General features: G+C 43.1%; 1 protein-coding gene across 2 annotated transcripts; it reads left to right on the forward strand.

Annotated features, from left to right (window-relative positions):
• The first annotated feature begins 28 nt into the window (after positions 1–28).
• On the forward strand, positions 29–19,643 carry LOC116850525 (octopamine receptor beta-2R-like). Of its 2 annotated transcripts, none has more exons than XM_032828916.1 (3): positions 29–1,072; positions 1,891–2,121; positions 4,949–19,643. In XM_032828916.1, exons 1-3 carry the CDS (start codon positions 78–80, stop codon positions 5,037–5,039), a joined length of 1,317 nt encoding a protein of 438 aa, XP_032684807.1. In that variant the 5' UTR covers positions 29–77; the 3' UTR covers positions 5,040–19,643. The 2 variants fall into 2 exon arrangements, with proteins under 2 accessions (XP_032684807.1, XP_032684808.1); XM_032828917.1 differs by having other exon boundaries at positions 78–1,072; positions 1,891–2,146.
• Positions 19,644–22,477: the final 2,834 nt, after the last annotated feature.

Here is a 22,477-nt window from a genome sequence, read left to right on the forward strand (position 1 = left end):
GGGGGGGGGGGGGGGGGGAGGGCGAGTCGGTGCGCGGCCGGCTCGGTGGTCGTGGCGCGGTGCAGCGTTGAGCAAGGATGACCGCGAAAACGACGTTCGAGCCGGCGGAGGTTCCCTCGCTTGACGTGCCGTCGCTGCTGGACGTCACCTCGACCGAGGAGGACCCCTGCGCCAACGGCACCGCCGCCAACGCCGTGGAGGTCAGCTGGCCGGACATGCCGTTGGCGATCTTGAAGGGCTGCGTCCTCGGCTCGATCATCGCCACGGCCCTCTTCGGCAATCTCCTGGTGATGGTGTCAGTGATGCGGCACAGGAAGCTGCGCATCATCACCAACTACTTCGTGGTCTCGTTGGCGCTCGCGGACATGCTGGTGGCGATGTTCGCGATGACGTTCAACGCAAGCGTGCAGGTGACCGGCAGATGGCTGTTTGGCTATTTCATGTGCGACGTGTGGAACTCCTTGGACGTCTACTTCAGCACCAGCTCGATACTCCATCTGATGTGCATTTCGGTGGATCGTTACTACGCGATCGTCAAGCCGCTCAAGTATCCCATCAACATGACGAAACGAGTGGTGGCGTTCATGCTGCTCGCCTGCTGGATCTCGCCAGCAATCATCTCCTTCGTGCCGATCTTCTACGGCTGGTACACCACCGAAGAGAACAGCGTGCACCGTCACAAGCACCCGGAGCTGTGCGAGTTCAAGGTCAACAAGATCTACGCCATATTGTCGTCGAGCATATCCTTCTGGATACCGTGCACCATCATGACGGTCACGTACTTCGCGATATTCCGCGAGGCGAACCGGCAAGAGAAGCAAATGCACAGTAGAATGGGCAACGCCATGCTGCTCAGCCACCGGCCGAGCAAGGATCTCAATAATCTCAACGGAGAGCTCAACAGCGGCGGCTCCTCCAAGACGCTCACTCTCAACGAGATCAACACCGATCACCTGCACACTCCCACGAAGGACAAGAACATGATGAAGATGAAGAGGGAGCACAAGGCGGCGAGGACGTTGAGTATCATCATGGGTACCTTCATCCTCTGCTGGCTGCCATTTTTTCTCTGGTACGTTCGCGCGCGTCCCGTCTGAGTGTCGCGTTACCCGCTCATCCGTTACAGCATAATAAAGACTGATTAAGTTTCATACTCTCGCACTCTCGCGACAGATTCACCCTTTGCACCCGGTAGTGCGCGTCACGTCGAGTAACGCCGCGATCTAACCGCGATCGCTAGTTTGCCTCAGTAAGAGACTCTTAGCTCGCGTTAATGAAGCATTTTCGCCGAGACGTCTCGTGGAAAGTTCGTTTAAACGAGGCGCGCGCGTCTCTTCCGCGGATTAAAATTCATCCGAGAAGCGTCGAAATCTCATATCCTTCGGCCGCGTATATCTGAGCGCAAATTAGTTCTCATGTTTCGCGTCACCTTCGAAATTCGAGTTTGAAAATTAATCAACGTCCAAACATCCGTTAGCCCTCCATTATAACGGCGATAAGGATTGATTAATTTCGATACTCCGCTCCTGACGGGAGGTTCACTCCCCGGCAAGCGCGGTTACGTTCGCATCGGCTCCGTGTTACTCAACGCGCGATCGTTTGCATTAATGAGTTTTCTAGCACGCGTTAATGAGCCATTTCCATGTGAAATTTGAAATTTCACGAAAGTACCTATTTGAGTTATGTAATATTTTTATGGAAAAGCGAAAGAGAAAGAGAGAGAGAGACAGAGAAAGATTCAGTGCGAATGTCGAGGTTCGTGTATAAATCAGCCGGCATATTTCTGATGGTTCTGGAGATTCGAGGTCGCGATCGATCACTTTCTCGTTCTTCCGGCGCCTCTCCGACATCTGCATAAACGAATAAACGTCAATCTCGTGCTATTGTCAGGTACGTCATTACGGCGCTGTGCGGCGAGACCTGTCCGTGCCCCGACATCGTGATCGCGATCCTCTTCTGGATCGGATACACGAATTCAGCGTTGAACCCACTGATATACGCGTACTTTAATCGCGACTTTCGGGAAGCGTTCAAAAATACCCTGCAGTGCGCCTTCTGCTCGCTCTGCAGACGGGAGCCGTCCGACCTCGAGGCGCTGGACTTCCGTCGGCCATCCCTCAGGTACGATCTGGTCTGACACATCGAGGTATGCACTTCATTCTATCGCTTTCTTTCCTCTGAAACCTCTACTCTCCCTCTATTCGCCCGTCGCGTCTCTGCAGCCCTTTCTCTTTTGCCACCCGTCCCCGCGATAAGACGAGGTCGCTGCTGATGTTATCGGGAATTCGATCGATCAGCCGCGCTGTTATCGATAGCGTGCTGTCTTTCACCGCCACGCGGATTTGCGGATATACGAATCACGGGTGTTGGAGCGCTTCCGGAACGGACACTCGCTCGGATCGGAATATTCAATCCGACAGTCGATTCGGGTTCGAGAACGATCGAATCTGAAGTTTCTCTTTTTCACAACGAACGACGCTGCGGCGCTGACAGATCGTGTCTGTCGCATAAACAGATGCTCCGCATTTCCTTTCTTGCATAAGAAATATCGTGTACTGAGAGAAAATGTACTGCAACAAAAATTACAATAAAATTTTCTTTGGACCGTGCAGAATTACGATCGCGAAATTACTATGAATTTGCTTAAAAATGTTATGCACGTTTGATTTTTTAATAATCGCAATTACTCGAAGGTTTTTCATATAATCTATAATAACTTCTATTCTATTAATCTATTTATACCGCAATTTCAATAGAGTCCAGCTTTACAGGAAACATTGTAAAAGAGGTACGATAATATATAATTGTAACGTAAATTTTATTACAGTATTTTTCCCATGCGCATACTTTATTTCAATCGTGATTTTTGAGTGGAATTCGCGAGGCCAATACATCAAGAGCGACTCGTTCTCCTGAATTTTCAGTTGTGCGAAACGCAAAGCTCCTTTCTGCGATATATATTGCATCCTCTCCTGAAATTGCGCTAATTAAAGACGCGCGTGCCTAATTCTCGAGCGGGCTGCAGTTCTAGCTAATCCACACGCATGAAGCTTCAATTGAGTGTAACAACATCCTAATTGCGACTTGCGTTTCTGCTTACTTTCGAATCGTCGCATCGGAAGGTATCCTAACATTCGAACCTATTTAATCTTGCAAGAAACGATATCAAACGTTTATTAAATGACTGAGGCACATGTCAATAGTCGTTCGACTTAAAACTTCTTTCAAATGATATACTCAGATTTGAGTTCAGAGCAAGATGAGAGCTTTTCCGTTCGCGATTACAGATTTTCAGACGCAATGTCTTACGTATCATATAATTCAACTGGAAAACTAACTTGGATCTAGCCCTGAATAAAAATCCGAGCATCTCACGTGAGACAAACAACTTCAAATAACGACTATTAATGCAGGCCTAAAAGTATCTCGTGAATGAAAATCTTCATCCGAGAAACCAAGAATGAGCGAAACGAACGCGCTCGGAGAAAGCATCGATAGAGAACGCGCGTGAACCTTGAGACCGTAATCAAACTTGATTTTCTTAATCCGAACGTGCTTAATTCGCGCCGCATAAGTCACGCGAAATGCCACACACATACATACACGAATGTCTGGAAACGCGAGAGCACTCGCTCCGTTGGCGCGATCTAACGCGATGCGTTTATTATTACATATTCCACACACCGCGCTCCTGTCACGGCTATTGTGCGATACTTTATTACACCGTCGACAACGAGAGTGCACTCGCTCGCGTTTTACATGCCGTGCGAGTGCACGCGGCGCGATTACCGCGAGTTCGTATTCATGCCGTACGTTACGCTCGCGGTATGTTCCGAGAAACGATCATTAAACCTATAAATTAAACCTAATTTAATCCCGCCATGTATGGCGTCATGTATCTCCATTTTCATTCCCCCGCGTCAATTACTCCATTATTCTGTTCAATTACGTGTACTGCGTATCGCGCGCCAACTGCATCCGTGACGATGCGCGACGGCAATTGAACTGAAAACTACGCGAGAATCAAAGGATACACTGCGATGCGCGATTGTCCTGCTCGTTACGACAGCTGCTGCGACACGCGCTTCTCTCCGAAACACTTTCTGCGCGCGATCGCAAGGAAATAACAGTAATAACTTCACTTCCTTCACTTTTGGCGCCTGGTGGATATTGAAATTGAAGCTTCCGCAATTATCTATACCTTTCTAATTCATAAGCTTGACATCTTCAGGGATACCGATATATATATGTATATACAAGGTGTCCCAGACTCTCCCAGACTCTGCAATTTTTGTGGGAACGGAGGTGAACATAAAAGTTCTGTAGTTTTGCGATATTCGCAATAATAGTCAAATTAATTAAAGAAGATCGACGAATAATCACGTTACAAATATCATAAAATGATGTTGGACTTTTATGTTCACCTCAATTTTTACATTCTACAAAAATTTCCACAAAAATTGTAAAGAAAAGTCTGGGACACTCTGTATATACATACACGTTAAATTTATTCTTAATTCAAACATTGTCGAGAAAATGTAACGTGTAAAATACTGCGAGCAAATGTTTACCAGAGAATTTCGCAAAAAAGGAGAAAAAGGAAAGAGATCTCGTTTCATATGATTAACAGATGTCATATTTTATGAGACTTGAAAATAAAGTCATTCTCTCCGTTGATTTTACTAAATTCATCCCTGAACGTGTTAACCGTCGTAACACACGTGGATCGACGCGCGTCAACGAGAAAGCTTATGTGTGCCAGCTGCTTAAACAATCCATGCATACAAGTGCATATCGAGCGATCGGGCAGCGAGGGGTGCCGAAAGTTTTCTCGCTGACTCGGTTTAACGTGAAGAATAAACGGACGCCGACGTGCCCAAAAGACGGATCTGTTTGCGCTGACTTTATGAAGGGAGTAACTTTCGGTTTGCTTGAATTCTGCTTTCAGATACGACGATCGAACTAAGAGCATATACTCCGAGACGTACATGAAGCACATCGACCGACGAAGATCGAGCGAGTTCGGAAGCAGTCTTTGAGACGAGACTATATTTAGATTTTAAGAGCATGTACGAGTACAAGAAAGCACGTTGACCAACATATATACGTACATACATACACACATACATACATACGTACTGTACTGACGCGCGCGCGCGCCAATGAACCATACATATTCGTTAACGTATAACACGAACCTCTGTCCCGCCGAGACATCCTTCGCCACTTTTTGCCAAATAGTCGAGAACGAAGGGGGCCAAAAGGGACTCCAAAAGGGGGGAGACTCTGTCGGTTTTCCCATGGCGACGATACGACCACACGCTGACCCGCCCCGGAAGTAACTCCGCGAATACAAACACACGCGCGCATACACATACATACACACACACATAGATCACACCACGTCGCGTATTGCCAAAGTTAGATTTTTAAGTAAGCTTCGCGTAAGCGCCGTTGCGCGAGAGGAAGAGCGGCGCACTTCGCGCACGAGGATCAATAAGATCGTGCTTACGGAGGAAACGGAAGAGAGGAGCCTCCGACTGAACGGCGAGAGCATCGGCCGGCCACTGCGAGAGGAGACACTCGCTCCTTGCGGATATCCTGGCAGGATATCCGACTGAATATAACTCGGAGGAAGCCAACAACGATGGAGAGAGCCGGGAACGGTCTCGTAAATCTCTTAATGTACTTCCTTGGTCAAGGAAATGCGTACTTGCGACGTCTCTTTGATCGCGAATATTTCGACCCGAGAGAGAGAGAGAGAGAGAGAGAGAGAAATCACCGCGTTTATATAGGCCGAGCAAGCCCCATGTTAAATTATTTCGTCACCGTAGCGATTTAATTCGATTATTTATGACAGATACGAACGTTCCACGAAACGGTATCTGTCGATTTAAGAAGTGTACTTCGCGCCAATGAGAAACGTCTCTTAGTAAACGTAGGACGTTGTGAAGCACGCGATTATCGAGCGGTGACGCCGTGTGAAGAGTGTACAACGCGTAGGCGACACGATCGAATTAAATTATTGCATATTATTGTAAATTATATATAAATGGTCGATCAACGCATTGGAAATTGATCAAGCGAGAAGCAAAGGCTAATGGTTATTACTTGATGCTCGTCTCAGATGAGGTACTCAGACTTGAGTTCAGAGTCCAAAGTCTAGATGAAAATTTTTCGGTTAAATCGCGGTTGCAGGTATAAAAATCATGTGTATCATAATTTAAATAAAAAACTTGCATCTAACTCTGAATGAAAAGTCTTCGGCTCATAAATAAGTTATTGACTCTTCTCTCAAGTGAGACACTCAGACTTGAATTCAGAGTTAGATGAGAGTTTGACAGTTAAATCGCGACTACAAATATAGATGTCACGTATATTACAATTCAACTGAGAAACTCTCATCTAACCCTGAATAAAGATGCGTTGTTAATAATTATTATACGTGAAATTCTTTTCTCAAGTGGAATACTTCAAATTTGAATTCAGAGTTAGATAAGAAGTTTTTCGGTTCAGTCACGATTACAACAGATATAAGAACTACGAGTATCATAACTCAACTGAAAAACTTGGATACTCTGAATAAAAACAAGTATCTCACATAAGATAAGTTTCAAGTGGCAACTACTGATACAGGCCAAAGAGAATGTGAGCGTGAAGTCGTGATGCGCTAAGAATTAGAGAATAATTCAGAATGGAGTGATTTAACATCGAGCCAGTCTGATACTAGTCGATGACGTACACTTCAAATGCTCGGTCTCCGCGATTTCAGATCAAACGCGATCTGTCTAAAGAACTCGGCCAACTTTACCTCATCGCGATAAATTCGGCCTCGCAATAATTTGCCGGCGTGTGCGTTAAGTGGCTGAGAGCATCGTGATGTACATCGCGCCCGCAATAAACGCGATGACGCGAGTCGCGTGTACCAAAGATACGTGAAAGCTATCACATTCGTAGGGAATCAATCGACGCCGAAACCCTGCGAATTAAAAAGAAAAAAAAAAAAAAACGAAAAGAAATGAAAAATAAAAAATGACAGTGTTGACATACATTCGTATCGTAAATTGGCTGTGAATCCGAAAACTTGAGCGTTGCGCGGCGTGTCGTTACGCTGTAATCGCGCCGAGGGACCCGCAGAAGGATTATAATCTGCTAATTGTAGTTCAGTCGTCGTGTTACCTACGCAAGTCTGAACGACGCCTCCGCCGCTGTTGATCATAGTCGCGAAGTTGCCGGCAATTCCGCCGCCGCCAGTTGGCTCATAATTGCGCCGCGGTCTCAAATTGCCCAGGTCGGCATTGGCACTTGGAAATTGGCGCGATGACAACCGCGAAGGCTTCCGCGCGGTCGAACGGGAATCTCAAAACACGTCGGACTGGAGACCCTCGGGAGAGTTGCTCGTGCTGCCGGCGGCTAAATGAGGTTTCCGTGTAATGACAAATCGCAACGCGTATTGCTGCGCGGTGTCGCTCTGAAGCGCGTAATAATACACGAGGAATAAACGATCGTTACGTTGAACCGATCGAGCCGCAACCGCGGCGGCGGCGGCGGCGATTAAGACCGACCTAATTGTAACGCTTGGGGAATACGAAGTGAGAATTTACTCTCTGGGCGCTGTGACTTCCAGCACAGCGAAGCTCCCGAGGTCAAGGCTCTCTCGATCCCACCGTCGAGTCGAACGGATGCGTCGCCGTCGCGCGCACCACATCCTCAAGCTCTCTTAGTTCCTACGATCGCGAGGTGCACTCTTCCATATCGCTCTCTCTATTTCCGCGTACGTGTCGATGTGTAGTGTGAAGTATGATGTGTGATTAGTTGCGCGCCTCCTCCGGCTGCAGTGTTATCCGAGGATGCGCCCCCGAGGGTCGCGGAGGTCGCTGTTCGAAGTCACACGTCGCGGCGCGTCGGCAGGGGCTTATTAAGGGGCAAACTACCCCCTGCGTTACGCGGCCACGTTCGTTCTCCGTTTCTCCCTTTGCTCTCCCTACGGGACGTCCCGTTCTCGAGAGGAAACTAGCCTCCAGATCTCCAGGTAAACGAGAGTTGATCGACCGTGCGTGAACGACCCAAGAGGAGACAGATCGGGAGAATTCGCCGGCCTCCCAGAACAAACGCGGCCGATCGCGTTTGCCGTAGCCTAATCACTCGAGTCCACTGCGAAGTCGCACGTTTCGTTTTGCACATGGGGAAAATATTGCAATAAAAATAACAGAAAAGTTTTTGCGATCTTGGGCCACGCAGAAATTATAACTGACACCTTTATATAATTTGTTCGAAATGCACGTCTGATTTTTTATTACAAGATTATTCTAATTACTTGAATTTTTTCTATATCATGCATTCGAGGTAGATAGTCAAATATATTATTTATTACAATTTTAATTATATTACAATTTCAGTGTTATAAACAGCCAACTTTATAAACAGCCTAAAAAGAAATATAATTTCAATGTAATTTTTGTAGTCTTAAACTTTACAACAATTATGACCAGAATTATTGTATAATTTGTTGGAAAATGTTATGTATGTTTAATTCTTTACTACAAAATTATTATAATTACTTCAATATTTTTTTATATCATATATTATCAAATATATTATTCCTATATTATCAAATATATTCATACTGCAATTTTAACATAGCCCAGTTTTACAACAAACAAAAATATATATATAATTTCAATGTAACTTTTATATTTTTAACTTTACAAAAATTATGACTAAAATTGCTGTATAGTTTAAAATGGAAGAAACTGTATAGTTTTAAATGGAAAATGTTATGTACATTTGATTTTTTACTACAAAATTGTAATTACTTGAATATTTTTTTATATTATATATTGTCAAATATATTACTTCTATAGTTAACTTGCACTACACAATTTCAGTACAGTCTAATTTTGCAAAAGACGCACAACGTGAAAAGAGATATAAAACTTCAACGTAATTTTTACCACAATATTTTCCCCGTGCACTTTTTCCATTTCTTCCTTGCCGCGTCTTCATTCGGCGAGGAACGCGTCAAGTGTCCCGCAGATATTCGAGAGACCCCGATCGATTGAAATCTAGTCATACGCCGAATGGAGAATCTCGATGATAATGCAATTCTCACGAATAATCGGCTATCGTCGCGCCAGTCTATCGCGTCGGTGCCGCCGTCGCGGTCACGATAATAAACGGATTAGGATTAACCAATTAATCGTTTAAGATGTTTGCGAGCGAACGATCGCCGCCGATTGGCGGTCTCATGTGAATCGCGCGGCGAGTGTCGCGCTTTAATTGCCAATTATCGCCGCGATGATCACTCGGGAGAAATCGATGAGATGATGTCTAGTATGTACGAGATATCGATGAGAAATGCTCAACCAGCGTTGTTATCAGTGACTACCCTCAGCGTGCGTGAATGACGAGCGATCGCGAAAATGTCCGCATTTTGCTCGCCCAGAGCAGCGAAAAGCTCGCCGACTCCGTCGCGTTAATCGTGTTCCATTATCCCGAACGTTCGTTGAACGTGTCGAATTGAAAACGTGGAGGAACGATCGCTCGTTTCCGACACCGCGAGCGTTCCCATCGCCAGCACACACGTATCCGTTCCTTCGAGTCCGACTAACGAGCAGACCGTCGCGATATTCAGCCGACAAAATGTTGCGTAAGTTCTATGGTCACGTGCACATACACAACACATGTACGATATATCGTCGGTGTGTGTTGTGGAAGTTTCTTTTCTTTCTACTATATTTTTTGATAATTGCGTAAGACGCAATTATTATTACATATGGTAGACGTGTTTTGTCAAAGAAAAGAACCAAATGCAACATGGAAAAGAAGTTTGACTGGATGCAAATAGCTGGTGAAATAAAAACGAACCAAAAAATTCCAGTCGTTACCAGAGTTCTGTTCAAGGAAACGAGATTTCTAATTAAGCTGAACAGAATTCTATATCAAGTGATATTTTCTGACTCGTTCATACCTTATCAGAAATTGGCTAATTCAACTGAACTTCTTTTCCGTGAATAAATCAACGCTTAATTCAGCGAATACACGCTCTGTGTATAGAATTTCTCTGTGTAGAGAAATGTACAGAATCCGAATTGATATTATTATTATTATTTTTATTATATACTTATTTTTATTGTATATTTATATGTTTATACGCAGCTGCATGAGGAAAGCGCGACGCGATTTTTGATTTACCGATTCGTTCGCATCACAGTTTCTAACTTCTATTTTACTATGTTTCTAGTCGTGCAGTTATAGACTGTCAATAATGTCTATCTTGCTAAGAAAATATAGTAACGCTAGAAACAAATTTTTTAACAGTACACGGAGAGAGTATTGCAGTAAATACTACAATACAATTTTAGTACTCCGGAAATAGACGGACATCATTACAAAAATTATAATAAAACATAGTAAAACTTATCATAAATATGACCATTTTTACATTTATGGTAATTTTTACTAATCCGTCCATAGTTACTTTTACCAAGTCTTATATAATTTTCATCATAGTATCAGTTTATCTTGGAGTACTAAAACTGTATTGTAATTTTTACTACAATATTATGGCATTATTACGAAAATTATAATAAAACGTAGTAAACATGATCATAAACATGATAATTTTTACTACATTTATGGTAATTTTTATTACGTTCATGATCACTCTTACTATATTTTATTATAATTTTAGTTTTATTATAATTTGTATTATGTTTTTTTATAATTTTCACTATAGTGCCAATCTATTCCCGGTCTACTAAAACTGTATTGTAATTTCTACTACAATATTCTCTCCGTGTACATTTCAGTTCCTGAAATATAAACAGCATATAAAAATGAAATAAAATAAAAGTGAATTACAGAAGTGAATTACTGCAGGATATCGATTAATTTCACGGCCACAAAGTTCTGCAGTAATTTTTATTGCGAAACTCTCCCCATGTGTCGAGCAACGATCCGCTCTCTATTCTCACGCTTATCGTAAGCGATTTCAAAATATTTCACGCGGCGATGTAGTTGCTCATTCGCGAACGCGAACAGTTTCGCGAACAGATGAGTAATAACAATGATCATCAATCATTGAGCCATTCGATTCATGTACAAAGTTTATTTACAACGTCACACTACGCGCTGTACGATACGTTATTCGATTTTCTTCTGTGATAAAAGTTAGAGAAAAACATCGTCGGATCTTATAATTCGCCGCTACCTGTAAATAGTTTGTAAATATATATTAATATATACATATATATGTATGTTATATTATTTCTCTCGCGTTGTATAGTTACCGAGGTGAGACTAGTTGTGCAATAATTACATCAAAGAGAGAGAGAACGTTTCTTTCTGCTTCGGTAACTTATTTATTACTTTTTAAACTTTCGTCTCACACACTGACCCACGCGTCAACAATTAAACGCGAATGTTAGATTATATAAGTCATGTAGGTAAACAATGATATAGAGAAAATGAGAGCCAACGCGTCTTTTTTGTCCCGAAAATTTCCCTCTCTGTCACGTCGCAACGTGGCATCGGTATAACAGCCCGAGACGCGTCAAGAAAAATGCGTAATCCAATTAGGATTTATATATGTGTATAAACTTTGATTTCCGCTACTGATCAATTTTTTTGCGATCAAAGAGATCGCACCGTGAAGATAGCTATAAATTCGAGATTTTGCGGATTTTGGAAAAAAAAGCCCAGTGCTGCTGTGGCGTTAACATCATTCGATATAACGTCGACGCGAATAAAAACGACATATCGCGACCGAACGACCTCTCGCGGCGAGGTCTCTCCTCTTGTGTAACATTATGCCGAAAGAAATGGGATATGCAAATATTTTTTTCATCCGCGGTCGCGACGGAGCGACGCGTCGGCATTGGTTTTTGCATATGACAGTGACATATCAACGTTATACACATTGCGACGTGACGGGACATTGCGTGAGCACCGAGCACACACACGTGAAATGATAACGTTTTCTCATTTGCCTCTTAATACGCGTAAAAAATGTCGGGGAGTCGGGTCAAGCGTGCTGTCGCGGGTTAACCATACGAGCATCACCGTTAATCCAACGGAAATATGAATCTTACATTCGCATCTCGACGGCGCTTGCATCACGTTCAACTCTCCTCAATCGCGACAACACGTGTCCAACTTGGTACAAGTCGGAGCGACAGCCGTTTGCTCACAACACGAGCCGGGAACGAAACATATTTCGGAATATACGTCCCGAAGAATGAGTTTTTCCACGATTTTTGCTCGCGCTTCCGCTCTCCCCTCGTCGAAATTCGCGATCCGAGACAAAACTTGGCATTGACTGTATTCGGCAGAGAAAACTGCTTTGCAACTGTTGTAACATTCATGAATCTGATCGGTGTATGTTCCTAATCTTGGCTGAATCTAAGAGCATATATGCCAATCAGATTCACAAATAACAGTTTTACAACAGTCGCAAAGCAGTTTCTTTCGCCGTTGATCATTGACTTCGCGATCGCGTGAAATCAATCGCAAAAAGCTCTCTCCAATTCGTAAGAGAAAGATCAGGCCTATAAGAAGCCTTATCACTGGGATGTAAATAATTATGGGAGAATATTAAGGTTTGAGAACGCACGCGCCGAATATCTTTCCGGACTTGCAACGTGCGCGGTGTATTTCATTTACATTCTACTTCAAGTCCACATTAGTCATAGTCGCTCCTTATCCCATTCTAATTAGATAGAATAATATACATTGTTGATTCATCTGAATATGTTCCATGATTGAAATTACTCGCACTTACACACTGAAAAAAAGATACTTGAATATTTTTAGAACATAAAGTTGATATTTCTGTGAAATAAAATCCATTTCTGCAAATAAACTTTATGTTCCACAAATAAATTTTCAAGTATTCGTTTCTCAGTGCATCCAACGATCTTTCACTCATTTAGGTTATACACATTTCAGAGAGAGTCTGTGTGTTATATACAATTTAATTCTATTATAGTTCAGCTCTCTAATTTACTCCGTTGTTTCATAATCCGGGTCGTCGTGTTTCATTAAGCTCTCTTATTATTTAATACACTGTCCCACTTTAATTCTTGCAGTGTTAAATTCTTGGCGCGCGAGAAATACGTATGGTATTAATAATACAATATTATCTTCTTTGAAAGAAGAATCCTTGAGGGAAGCTTTGTCCTCTCATGAGCCATTACGCGGAAACTTCAGTACACGCAAGTAGATCAAGGGAATACTCCCTCCCTCTCTCTCCCCCGCCCTCCTTCTCTTTCCCTCTCGCTGTTTCGCTTTTGCTCTACGCGCCGCGATCGATAATCAGCCGAGAATAAAATTACCCCTTCCCTCATCCCGACATTCTATCGCGAGAATCGCGCATTTAGATGATGCATTTGTGCTCGCGAGGAGTTCAGGCAGACTTTCAGGCGGATGCGCGCGGACGGGCGCGACGCAATCGTTCACGTCGGAGATCATCTTCGAATCCCAACAATCTCGTTAAGCGGAAGTATAAATGTCACGGATCTCGTCCCGCGCATGAGGAATCAATTCACATCGTCGATGAAGCCAAACGATCGGGCCGAAGCTGACGCATGCAAGTGACGTTTTCAGGTCGCGGAGGTGGGCTTGAAAGACGCGACGTTTTCTATTCTCTTCGCTTCCTTCGCGGGGAATTAACTATTCCCCGCGAAACGCCCGATGGAAGCCGCGAACTCATGCTGCGAGTATGACGAGCGAGAACGCGAGTTTGCAATTTCAAGAGTCGCGTTTCGCCTGCGAGAGCGGAACCTCTCGAGCGTCGTTCCCAGCGCGCACATCTGATTTTACAACGTATTTAAATCGCTCTCGCTTTAAATAATGCCGTTCAGCCGCTGCTCCTCGACGGAAGTGGCGGTAATTTATACGAAACACACGTATATCGTGTCACTTGTCTCGCTCGATAATATTCCGATTACGTTGAAATAACATCGCGTATGAATGCGCGCGCGTGAACAGAAGATACAATATCAATTGTTCGTGTGATTCATTCTTTAATACATTATTAAAGCGACACGTTAACGCAGCAGTTTCATTCCGTTAATTGTTTAATGAGAATGAGAGACAGAGAGAGAGAGAGAGAGAGAGAGAGAGAGAGAGAGAGACGCGTTGCTGAATGTAAAATATGCGTGTGCACACACATGCAAAGAGGGGAAACAATAGCCGACGCGATTATCAAATGTACGCGAGAATGTGGTGTCGCGCTAAAGGTACAATGCGTGCAACTCGTGCGCTCGGAAATAAGCTAATCTCGATAAATTTTAATCCGCACGTCGCCGTTAAAGGCTCAGCTCTACAGCGACGCGATTATGCCGAGGCCCGGAAGAGAGTGGAAAAATGCATTCGCGGTACGAGAATATCATGTTACAATCGAGAGAGCTTCAATTTAATCAGATTTCCGATTTAATATTCACTTTGTAACCGGCGATTCTTTCCTAGCTGCGCCTTTTTTCTCGTTCTTCATCCCCCTAATTCTCCCTCCCTCTCTCTCTCTCTCTCTCTCTCTCTCTCTCTCTCCCTCTCTCCCTCTCTCTATCTATCTATCTATCTATCTTCTTTGACTCTAATTGCAGCGCATGTTAAAGCCGTTAGACACGATTTCTCTGCAACTTTGTAGAATCCAAGGACTCTTCTTCATTAGCCTACATGTCGACGAAACCGAGGCGCGTTGAAAACCGAGAGAAGGTACTGACGAAATTTCGGATTTAAGTTCCCACCTGTCTTTCGAGATTCCCTAAAGTAGAATAAAGCGTGCGCTTTATGCGGGGAACGTATATTTGCAAGTGATAAATTTGGAAGTTTAGTAATAAATTCAAAACTCCACACATCCGAAAGTATCCTTGTGCTCATCAGGGCTCATTTCGCCCGATTCATCTCGATCGCGGGAGTAAATTCGCGCGCAATTTAACATCAGCGGCCGGATATTTCGCTGCGCGCTGTTAATTAACTGATATTAAATTTCGCGTGCGTGCGCGAGTGCGCACGTCGAGATTTCATTAGAAACTCTCGCGAACGCATACGCGAGGATCTTCGCAATAACGCCGCGCCAGTCATACGAAAAAGTCCTCCACCTCCTTCCCCTCCTCTTCCTCCATCCATCGTCGAAGTAACAACTCGGCACAATTAAGCTACATTAAACGTGTACATATTTTACTGTGCCGGGGGAATGTCTGGCGCGCGTTTGACGGCGCGCTCCGAGATGGAACTAACTGTCGGTTATTATTCGCCGAAAATAATTTCGCGCCGTCAGCTGTGCCGTTCCCCAGTGGACTCGCAAATCGCGACATTTACCGACACACGAAGCCCGAAAAGCCAGCGTAAAATTGCTGCCGACGATTGCGGGAGATCGCCATACGATCTCGCGGGAGAAAGCAAACCTGGCTTCCCCGAGACGGATCGAAGCTGCGCACGCCATATGCCCCACACTGAGAACAAAATACTTGAAAATTTCTGTGGAACAAAAGTTTATTTTGCGGAAATAAACTTTATTCTATATATAACAGAACTTTATTCTATATATAACTATATATAACTTTATTCTATATATAACAGAAATTGATTTTATTTCGCGCAGCAATATGAACTTTATATCTCACAAATAAATTTTCAAATACTTCTTTCTCAGCGCAAAAAGCGGACGTACGCGACAGAGAAGTGGAGAGGAGGAGATGACGGGAGCAAGAGCGAAAAACAAATTAAAAACACTCCCCTTCGGAAAAGAATCGTATTACTGTGTCCAGTATATAACGTTGGAAACAAAAATAAAAAATAAGGGAAAAAATATATCGCCCCCTCGATTTGCTCACGATGTAATAATCGGCGACGTAATAATCGGCGCTGATACGACGAGAGTAGTTAGAGTGCCGACACGGGTAAAATAAGACGAATGAAGAGATAAAAGCCTTCTTCCTCCTCCTCCATCACCTTTCATCGTCCTTCTTCCTTCTACTTTCGTCGCGTTCTCCGGCGCGAATTCTTGACCAAGCAAGCCTCCTCCTCGTGCTCGCAAGAAGTAACACAAGTTAGGTAACTTGAAAAGTTTGTAGGACGTTCGAGGAACGGAGGAGAATAAATGGTGAAAGCGGGGAATATAAGGAGGCGAGTTACGCGGGCTACGTATGCAGGACGCGCGCCACCCTCAGACTCAGTCGTTCCTTTTATATTCTTATTTCGTTCCGCCGGTATATATATATATATATATATCACGTCAGAGTAAGACGAAGAGAAGAAGAAGAAGATGATGATATGTGGATTCTCACTCTCGGACAAACTCGTTCTGAGAGTTATCTGGAAACTCGTGAGATCCTGCCACCGCAACAGAGTCCAATTTCGCTTCGATCGAAATTCGCAAACATCTCGGCTCGTTGGTGCTATTAAATTCTTCATATCGCATGCATCACGGGTACTAAATTCAATTTTCAACAACCGATCTCTCATGACAAATTCGCCGAGGCTCCTTTCTCTCTGTTCGTACTGTCGTGGCTACACACGGCAAAGCGCTTCCATCGCAATTAATCCTGTAGTGATATTAATGTTACCACGCGTGTGAAAAGAGAGTTATCACTTCTCTTTTTATTCTTTGCTCTTCGAACGTATGTACTATACTATTATATATTTGTGGCAAGTTAGTATTATTGCAATAACACTGCTGCTCTCTCTCTTTCTTTCTCTTTCTCTCTCTCAGAGAATCATAGTTTCACAGACGATGGCTTAGCCAACTGGTCGAGCTAGGCCACAATTAAACAGCTTCAATTACGTGCTCGATGCATGTTAAACCTTGGAACCGCGACCGTGGATAAGGTGGGTTTAGTTTAAACTTATAACATACTTCTTTTAAATCCCAATTTCAATATAGAGTACAGAGTGCACTTTCAATCATAAATATTTTCTCGAAAAGTAGATATTCTTATATTTTTATATTATCTTTTTTTTTCATTTAAACACATACATTTTCATTTAAATGTTAGGAATACGTCTATATCGTTAACTACGACACTGAGATTAAAAAAAAAAAAAATTAATTTTGCAAAAAGACCGAATAGAAATTTTCTTAATTACAAAAAAGCTACTTGCTCGACAATTTATATTTATATTTCTTTATAACGCCGTATTGCAAAAAACTAAATGCTATTTGTTAAAGGTGAAAGATGTAATTTTTCAGAAAAAAATGTGAAACAGCGATTTGAAAAATATATATTGTTTTAACACGAAGAATTGTAACGTCAAGAGCGATTTCAACGTTACCATTCTACATTTGCTAAACAGCAGATGGAATTGCGCAGCATAGGCGATTTGTAGAGGGAAGATAGAAGTGTTCCTTTCGCCTCAAATTCCGACTCCCTACCTTTCGTTATATAGAAACGGCGGCTGTTTCAACAACAGCATGTGTGCGGTACAGCTAAGTGTGGTATTCTCGGGTTAACGACGCGTTTCCGCCTCGGATCTCGAGGGGTGCGATATTTGCCACTTAAATTCCAATTTCCAAATTCAACATTTCTCCATCTAATCGCGTCCACGCGTGGCCCGGTGATAATTCTTGAACGTGTCAACGTTTGAACGACTTCGAAATTTCGAGACATTTTGATGTATTTTCTCTCTGCAACCCTCCCCAGAAGAAGTAGAACGCTCGAGGGCGTCGGGTAAACACGAGTGTACTGTACCCGTCATATTATTCTTGCTGTATTAATCCTCGAACACAATGGTGTTGATTTAATGAAACGATGTAATTTGCCATCTGACAAGCAACATCAAGTGTATTCTCCGGGGTACTTCGTGTGTCTACTCTGCGCTCGCGGCTTCTACCATTGTCTCTATTCTACATCTCGACGATGCGATTGTAATCTGTTACAACCTCCTCTGCATTAACGTGTTATCGCGTCCTCCTCGACCGCCACTTTTCCACGTCTTTTCTCTCCTTCGCGCTCGTCCACATCGCGGTGAGGGAAACGCGGCCGTTTTTCGCACGTGAAAAGGGAGCAGCGCGGATCCTTATTTCGCTCCGGAGAACACAACGACTGGTACTCCCCGCGATTGCCGCCAATAAAAGCAGGAATCCTTCCCGCACCCTATTCGTCTACAGAGTATCTAACGCAAGACATAATAACGCACGTGTGCGGATGGAGCAGTCAACCTGAGCAAAAAAACTACCATTAAAAAAAAACCACGTAAAATTTAGAGACACTAATAAGAGTAGCGAATCAGTGCGCGTGAGAGAGACGAGCTATGATAATCGTTCTGCTCAGATTGACGTGCTCCACACGGAGAGAACTTTGTGGCAAACATTACTGCAGGATTTTGTAAAGAGGAATAGATCGACATTCTGCAGTAATGTACTTTTTATTTCATATACGCTACTTATATTTTAGGAACTAGAATGTGCTATTAAAACACATGTTGCTTCCAGTGAAATTTACTATGTTCCTTAACAAGACGGATCTTAAGCTTGATTCACAATGTGTTCTTTGCTTCCTGCTTCTTTCTCTTTATTTCTTTCTCACTCAAACCTTAAGCTTTAAGCCAGAAAAAGATAGAAGACAAGAAACAAGACGCAAAGAGCATATTGTAGATCAGGTTTTACTGGCAATCTGGTTCTAGACTATAGCGAGTTCTAGACTAGTTTCAGACTATGTGACACAATGAAATTAAAAAGAATTTATATGAGAAAAACTGGTTGGATCTCCGTGTATACCATGTGTGTTGTCGTGTCTTGCGTCAGACATCTTGTATAACACGAAGAAGAGAGAAAGAGTGTGAGAGAATGCATTATCATGCTGCCGACGTAACAAATAAAACAAGAGCGGAAAAAGAGCACGAGCGTTGACCGCGGGGCTCGCGAAGGGAATAACAGAGGGTGTTTGCGCGAACCCTGTCAGCAACGTGGTGCCTAACGGGACAAAAGTGTGCAACCGCGGGTTTATCTCGCCGAAACGAAAGACGATGTCTCTCGGTTTCCCCTTGGCGGCCGTATATAATATTGACATTCCTCCGTACACAGGGTGTCGCCGAGTTTCACATGACAGTCGATTATTTCACGGTAAAAGACGTGCAGATGTAAGAGAATCTTCGCAGTTTACATACTGGAGCTGTGTTAACACACGCAATTCGATCTTTCGACAGGGCCTCTCTCGAATAGGCTGAAACGTTTTTATTGAGCGCGACTTTGATTTGAACATTGTGTAGTTTCACAGCTTGGTAGAAAGGGAGAATTTTGGAAGAACGCACGACGTCGAAACACGGCGTCGCGGACTCGGGGACACCCTGTATGCACGGCGCTCGCGAACCGAAGCAAAACGTAAGGAAACAACATAGACAAACAACATAGACAATCAACGGCACTGATAACAGAGTTTCGCTCGCGTTATGGCGCCCGCCATGTGCGCACGGCAGTTTATTAATTAGTAATAATTACCGCATATTGTGCAATAAGTGCGAACTAATCTGAGATTAAACTGAATGTCTTGTACATAGTGAGTGTATAAATTATCACTGTATAGCGATCATACACACGATACACTTAGCTGCGGAATATGCGACTGTATTTGAGATGTTCACTATTTCTTTTTGTTATGACTCATTTAAATTAAGATTGGTCGAAATAAAGATTGTTTTTCGAAGCCCGTCTCTCTTCACCTCCCGTGAGATCGCATATCGCGCGATATCCCCTTCAACGGAAACGAATTCCTTTTTTCACTAATCCGTCATTAATCACGCAGGAACTGCGGAGAAAATACGACATTTATCCTCCCGTCCTCGCAACGAGGTGGAAATTTATCCCTTCGAGCCTAACAGCGAGCGAATAAATTGGCATGAATTATACTTGTCGTCTCGCCACGACGGCTCGTGGCAATAATCGCGTCCTTCGCGAAAAGTAAGGCGACACTTTTCGCCACATTCGTCATAATTTTGCCAATTTCTCGCGTATCTCCATCGCGAATACAATGACACACGCGTCCCCGGTGGTTTCGTCGAGTTTTAGCTGAACAGCTGCAACTCCGGGCGTTGTGTTCCGTTGCGCTTGTCACTTTTAACGAGCGAGCGACGATTCGACAGAGCTTCGTGATGACGGAGTCATCGTAGGTGGGGAAACGCACGAGATGCGCGTTATGCAAGAGATATTTAACAATGCTCCTAAACATGACGGCGAAGCGTCGTGATCCCGGCGTAGCCGTTGCGCATTGCAGCAACCCCGTTGCACAAACACACCCCAGTGTGTGTCTGTAGCTAATGCGGCGACCAGCTGCGTGTATATATGGATGCGCGCGCGCGTGTGTGTGTGTATGTGTGTGGAGGAAGTGTGCGAGAACGGCGGTGGCGGCAGTAGCGGTAGCTCGTTACAACTCCGCAAACTACCCCCATGTAACAGCCGGGGCGTGCGCGAGATGCGCCTGCCAGGTTTGTTTTATTAAAAAGATGTTTCGACCACAATTAAATAGTCCGGGGGTCGTTAGCGCGAGCGAAATGCGCGTGTTTCGCGTAAAACTAATTAAAACGCTCGCGGCGCGTGGAAAATTGCGAATATCGATGTACGCCGGGATATCTCGTCCGGGAGGAAACGTAAACGGAGTTTACCTGAGCAACAATAAAGGGAGAAAAAGAGGCGCGCGCGAAGCCGCGAACGTTCTCGCACGTAGCGTAGCGCGAGATATTAGTGCTCGAAAGACTCCGCGGTAATCTCGAATACCGTCCATTACCGGCATACTCTATCGACGAGAGTGCACGATTTAGCGGGAAATGGATAACGGTGAGAGCATACGGGAGCTCGCGAGTGTTATGCGCTTTGTGTGTAAAATACGACCACCTACACGGGGAGAATATTTTTTCCCTTTTTCATATGAATTTTTTTCAATTTTACTGTGTTTTCGATAATCCAGGAATAGACTGTCAGAGAGATGTCAGTGTCTTGTTAGAAAACACAATTAATTTCGCTAGCAACGTAGCAGAAGTTGGAAAAAGAAGTCTCAGTTTGTACAACTGAATAGAGACCAGACAAAAAACTCGCTAATGAGAAATATTTCTGTTACTGCGGCCGGGAACACTCGCCTGAACATACAGTTGCATTAAAACTCAGTTGAGATAACTGAGAGCAATTAGCTGTTTAGAAACCTCCTATGAGAATCTTCCTGTTTCTATAGCCGAATTTTCCATCCGATTCCCAGATACGTCGAGAAAAAAAATGGTAATGACGACATGCATATAAAGTTATTGTCACTAACATTATAGTAGAATTGAATTAGAATTGAAACAAAATTGAAAAAATGGTTTTCTTCACCACAATTTATGGCGATTATTTCTTTATGTGCTACAAATAATATTTTTTTCTCAATGTAAAAGAAAATTCAGTTATACTAACGAAATTGTTTTTTTTTCCGTATAGAAACATTTTAGTTTCTAAAATATAAATAGCACATATGAAATGAAAGGATAGAGAGCGAATTATAATAACACTGCGCAATTTCAACCTACACTGAGAGAAAAATGTATGATATTTGGAACTATAATGGCATAGTAAAAAGATTATAGTTAGGAATATCTTTTTTATAATAAATGTCACCATAATGTTTGTAATATTTATAATATAAGCATAACTGACTCATGTAAAACTTTTATCAAGAATTATAATTATTTGAAATAAAAAACATAGTAAGGTAGCAAATATTAAATAGTAAGAGAAATTAACTATTTTATATAGTCAATATAATTGGAATATTTGGAAAATATGAGTACATGTAACTATATGCAAAGCATGCTTTACTATACACATAGAGTAATAAGATGGTGACTATAAATGTGTGTTTATTCTGTTATGTCTTCGTGTTTAGATGAACTATAAATATATATTTGAGGCCAAAACGAACTATAAAATATAGTGAGATTATAGTTATTCCAACTATTTTTTTCTCTCAGTGTACTCCTTGGTGACAAGAAATCTTAATCTTAGAGCAATTTTTACTATAAAAATTTTCTCTCCGTATATGTAATTTTCTCTCGCGTTAATATTACGCACACTGACATCAAAGCTGATGTACGAACGTGAAGCGCGCGTTGGAACAGCCTGTGTACTTACGGAAGTAATCGGGCGACAGAAAGTGAAAAACTCACGAATGTTTGACAACGGACAATCAACGTCTCGCCAGGCGAGTTAATTTCGCGCGTTCATTGAGATTCGAGACACGGTAATTGAACAGATCGATTCTACAGAAAGAACAAGTGGAATCATTTCGACCCGCCTGTCTTGGATTGGAGTTTAATCAACTGCGGGCGTAGTTGCGTTAATGTGATTTCATCTACGAAAACAACGGAGATACGAGAGACGCGTAATTATACAACCGTTGTCGTCGCGAGACCTCAGCTGGAGATGGCGATGAGCCGCTGCTCTCGGGTTAACAACATTTTCTCATTAACGTATATTTGCTATTCCTCGTCAAAGTTCGCCCGCTATCTAATTCGG

The sequence above is a fragment of the Odontomachus brunneus genome, unplaced genomic scaffold (assembly GCF_010583005.1).
Source record: "Odontomachus brunneus isolate Ranch 3 - 2012 unplaced genomic scaffold, Obru_v1 Obru_scaffold_148, whole genome shotgun sequence".
Taxonomy (NCBI): Eukaryota; Metazoa; Arthropoda; class Insecta; order Hymenoptera; family Formicidae; genus Odontomachus; species Odontomachus brunneus.

Bases quoted from the DNA above. Each gene is read 5' to 3' on its own strand.
- LOC116850525 (XM_032828916.1), top strand. From the start codon at position 78: ATGACCGCGAAAACGACGTTCGAGCCGGCGGAGGTTCCCTCGCTTGAC. The intron at 1,073-1,890 runs GTACGTTCGCGC...TGCTATTGTCAG, and splicing joins TGGCTGCCATTTTTTCTCTG to GTACGTCATTACGGCGCTGT. The intron at 2,122-4,948 runs GTACGATCTGGT...TTCTGCTTTCAG, and splicing joins TTCCGTCGGCCATCCCTCAG to ATACGACGATCGAACTAAGA.